Here is a 4,906-nt window from a genome sequence, read left to right on the forward strand (position 1 = left end):
TATGCTACTCTTCGGAATAAAAAAAAAACTATAATCCCCGACTCCCACCATTTAGCTACAAAGTTTCGATGCGGCGGGTAGGACGTTTTAGGATGATATCAGAGCATTCAAAGTTTTGGAGAATAGGTCTTTATCCGAAACCACGAACAATGAAACATCAAAAGAGAGATGATCCCGAGGACTGAGAAAACATACTAACGCCTCTTGTTCTTCACAGGAGGAAAGGATTGTCGAAATATTTCTCTGGCAAGGCGCGGTCTTTTGCCACGCTAAGCGATGCAAAGTGCATAGATGATCTTCAGAAGGCAGAGCTTCCGGAGGCGAAGAGGAGAAAATACTCAAATCAACCAGAGAGGAAGGAATCAAGTAGCGGTTCCTGCTGCAGGTCCCCTCCTGGGGTGTAGATTAAAGTGTACAGTTCTTCTGTGTTATCACAATTTTGTATAGAATGAGAAAGAAAACGTCGTTTAAATATCACTTCAATGATAACTCAAGAGTTTTTCTTTATCCTTGCCAGATTAAAAGATTGTATTTGTAACATTTGTATTTGACAGGGAAGAGCAAAGTTAACAAGAAAAGTAATTATCATTTATTCAAGTACAGGAAAGTAATCGTCATTTATTCTTGCTTACATGCCAACTAATGTTAGTTTCCTTGTTTCTCCTAATAGTTCCAAGGAAAGCAGTAAACGTTCAAGAGAAACGCTATGCAAATTGCTTAAATGATCATTTAAAACATATAACACCTAAAAATAATAATTAAACAAATAACGAATAAATAAATAACATAGAAATTTGCTTCTGAAACTCAAATCACCTAACCACCACAAATGATGAGAAGGATAAAAGTCTGCAATGTATCCATTGAAACTCCCGAGCTCGGATCGTAAATATTAGGAAACTAGGCGAAGACAAAAAAAACCAACAGATATAACCAAAATATTACAGTATAAACGTGTTCGACAACAAAGACAAGTACCTGTTTAATCAGAAACACATCTACAAGAGAGTTTGTCGAACCGATCATAGCAAAAATATAATACCTTAGCAACTTTAGGTTCTACCCTAGCACCTAAGTTTGATCACAAGCAACTTCAGATACTACCCGAGCAAACCTAGCAAAATTTTCAAACTTCACAATATTAAGTAGCAACAATAACCAGTTAAGTAAAACCCGAGGTCCAATGGAAGTGACAAGGACCAACGGTAGTAATACTAGGTCCATAGCAGTTTTAAGATTACTCGTGGTGCCTCTTTTCATCAATATTTTTCAAACTGGCTATCTGTGAAACCGGACTCTTCAGAAAATGCAGTATAGGAAGCAAACTGACCAGCAAATGTTTACGACTAACAACCAAAAGTGGCATTCTTCAAAATGTAAAGGGTACTGTTTACAGGCAACCTTGATGTCAAACATGTCATTGGCACATAACTCGCCAAATGTCTGTTCACAAGTGCAGAAAGCATACGGTAGATCAACCAGAATTTAGGATAATAAACATCATGGTCAGTTAAATAAAGATACAAGCCAACAGTAGCAGAGGCAACCACATTTTCCATCTATATGAAATTGTCCATCTCAAGCACAAAGAAAAATCAACCAATTCATGAAAACACACAGATTCCAAACCTATGATAGAACGGGTTGATAATCATCAATATCTTCTCCTTGGAGGACTCCTTGAACGGTGAGCACGTGGTGATCTATTGAAGGAAGAACGTAGAAAGACCACAAGAAAGGGTAATGAATTAGGTTTATCAAAAACAACAAGGCCATTGCAACTGTCATGCATCAAAATTATCAATACACTGGAGTGACTGGATAGAAAGATCGTATAAATATCAAAATGAAAATGTATATATCAAGGTGAAAAATGTGGTAATCATATTAAGAACATGGTTTTAAATATCGGCCGATAATCCGATATTATCGCCGAGTTATCGGATTTGGGAGCTTTCCGCTAAATATCGGCCGATAATCCGATATTATCGCCGAGTTATCGGATTTGGGAGCTTTCCGCTAGGATAAGTAGGATTTTTCGGATTTGGGAGCTTTCCGCTAGGATAAGTAGGATTTTTAATCGGTTATCGTTTTTTGAGGTTTATCGGTGAGTTATCGGCGATAAAAGCACTTATCGACCGATTAGTAGGCTCTAAATATTGGTTTTATCGGCCGATAAGTAGGATTTGGGAGCTTTTACTTTCTTTTTGATTTGCTCTTTGAATGTTTACAAATTATGAACTATTTGTTGCTTTTGGAACTTGGTTGATTGGTGATTAGCTTATGTTTGTTTATGGATATTGATAATGGCTCATAACTACTAAATATCAACTTAGTAAGTTAGTTTATGAATCTCATGATTAAACAATAATTATGTAGATGCGTAGATGGTTCTTCATTCTTGATGTTATCTTATTATTTGCTTGTTTATTATTCTATTTTATTTTTTCAAGCTTATGTTTGTTTATTATTTGCTAGTATATTACTCCGATAAATACTACTTATCCCCGATATATCCCCGATTTTCGCTATCCGATAGGATTTTGATCTTCCGATAAATCCCCAATAACCAACATTTAAAACCTTGATTAAGAATAAGAAAATGGAACACAAAAAACAAAGCAGTACATGAGTAGTATATGTCCTAAATTTCAGTTCAGCAAGAAGCAAAGAAGCATGATTATTTACAAACTTGATTTTGAACAACAGTAGAAATTACAAAACCTAACTTGATCACATCTTTGAGTAGAATGGTCTTCCGTTAGACCTATACATGTGTATGTACAATTGTACATGCATGTTAATGTAATGAAACGTGCATATACACAAGTTCAAAAGTTCGTTTTTCTAATATTCTACGGTTCTATTGTGGATTTCTAACCATAACTAAAGGTCCTGGTAAGAATTGGCATTCAAAAGGTGTGAATACTTAATTAAGGATAGCATTTCATTAACAAACTGCATTAACATATATCAAAATTTCAAATCATGCAAAGCACATGGATCAAAATAGTAGCTCTGTATATAAAAAAAAAAGCATACTGTTAAAACAATTAGTTTAACAATTGTATGCATCAAAAGGAAGGACTAGAAAAACCCAAGTCTTACAGAGTGAATGTGAAATAACATTGTTAAGGTCATAGGTAGAAGTTAAATACATAGCAGCACTCATGCACGGAAAGGGAGACCAAGCTTATATATAGAGTATAATTTATACATTTATGGGAAGATATATTTTTCACAAGACTAGACAGGCAAAATTTATACTGACAAAGATTTTATACTTAAAAGAAAAGAATGATACTCTTTACACTTATGAGTGTACATGAAATATATATTATCTACTTTAGGGTGTTAACATCTTTCTCATGCCCAAAACAGTACAATCTATCCAGGATCTATATTATGATGTTGGAAGTCAAAGACAGGACGCAAGTGTTAGGGCAATAAGCTGGTAGCAAGTATTTGGCTTGAAAGTAGCATAAGTGTGTGGTGTGAATATTTTTTTAATGAAATTTATATAAGGATAAAATAGCTACTCGGTTGAACAAATATTTAAGCATATGTGATGCTTTCCATTTTGAGAAACTACATATTTTTGCATTTCTTATCCGTATCTGTTTTACATAAGTTTGTAATGGAATAGATTGCAAATATAAGTTTCCATCAGAAAATAGTCAATGGAAACTAATGTAGTGATTGAAAAATACACTTTGTCCAAATCCAGAATAGAAAGTAAGGTTAAGAGGAAGAGAGAAGGAAAGAGCTAGAGTAATCTAGTGAGTGATTATTAGGTTGCAAGGGTAGTTTTGTGATACTTTTAGTAAATGCTTACAAAACAAGTTACTTTTTGAAAAAGAGATTGATATGGTAAGACTAGCTCATGGTTGGTGTTATTCTACGCCTGATGTGACCATTATGTCTAGATGTGACTTCACTATCTCATCTTTTAAAAGTACTATAGTAAATGCTTATGAAAAAAAAATTTGCTTTTTAGAAAGGAGATTGATATAGTAGGACTAGGCCATTGTTGGTATTGTTCTTACGCCTGATGTCACCATTAAGTCTAGATGTGATTTCGCCATCTCTTAAAGTACTTTACAGTTCATAACACCTACACCTTTTTTTCTAGTTATCAAATAAGTCTAAGATATAATGTGTTCTATAAAGTATAAGTAATTAGTAAATATAGCTCAATGTCTCAATCACTCGAAATTGGATCACTTCTGTGATGTTAGTTGTTAATTGGGGGAAAAAAGAAATGATTTTAGAAAATAGCAAGCAACAGGGCCATGCATGAAAATATGTCAACAAAACAACATGAATTATTGTCATTCCTATAAAATGAAAGTCAATATATGCTAAAAACTGTAACTATGTATTATTACTTTCCCCGTCCCCTAAAACCTATTCGGCAGACTGCATTCTGCAAATGCAGAAGAAAACAGAGGCAACATCAAATTTTACAGGACATGTATATTCTTTCTTTTCGTGTCCTATTAAAGTTATAAAATTGATATAGAGATGTGGGCTTGAGTTGGAAGAAGATGGGTGTGATCTGGAAAAAGTAAGGTGAGTAAGAGTTCCCCATTTTCTGATTATTTTCTCTTTGAGATGGTCTAACTTACCACATGCCACCTGATTTTGAGTCTGAACAGAAACACCAACTGCAAGCCCACTGTAGTCAGATTTCTTCAATAATAATACAGATTAATGTTTTATTGTTTTATAGTACTATTCATGGTTGAAGAATTTCCTTTGATCAAATCCTTTCATTGGTTAATCATTAAGGGGAAAAAACATTTAATTGTATATATTCTGTTAGTTAAGCGAGAAAGCTGTGAAGGATGCATTGACCAACATGTCTGAGTTGGTTTTTTTTTTTTTTTTTTTTTTTTTGCTAGCA

The 4,906-nt window shown here is 34.0% G+C and overlaps 1 protein-coding gene across 1 annotated transcript in view; it reads right to left on the bottom strand.

The window, feature by feature from the left end:
• The window catches only part of LOC109830725 (RNA-binding protein 8A-A-like), an 11,384-nt gene continuing 7,796 nt past the window's right edge, over nt 1,319-4,906 (bottom strand). Inside the window, exon 4 of the mRNA XM_020398087.1 lies at nt 1,319-1,703. Within this exon, the coding sequence (XP_020253676.1) occupies nt 1,655-1,703 (49 nt within the window). The 3' untranslated portion in view covers nt 1,319-1,654. The remainder of the gene's footprint in view (nt 1,704-4,906) is intronic.

This window comes from Asparagus officinalis, chromosome 2 (assembly GCF_001876935.1).
Source record: "Asparagus officinalis chromosome 2, Aspof.V1, whole genome shotgun sequence".
Taxonomy (NCBI): Eukaryota; Viridiplantae; Streptophyta; class Magnoliopsida; order Asparagales; family Asparagaceae; genus Asparagus; species Asparagus officinalis.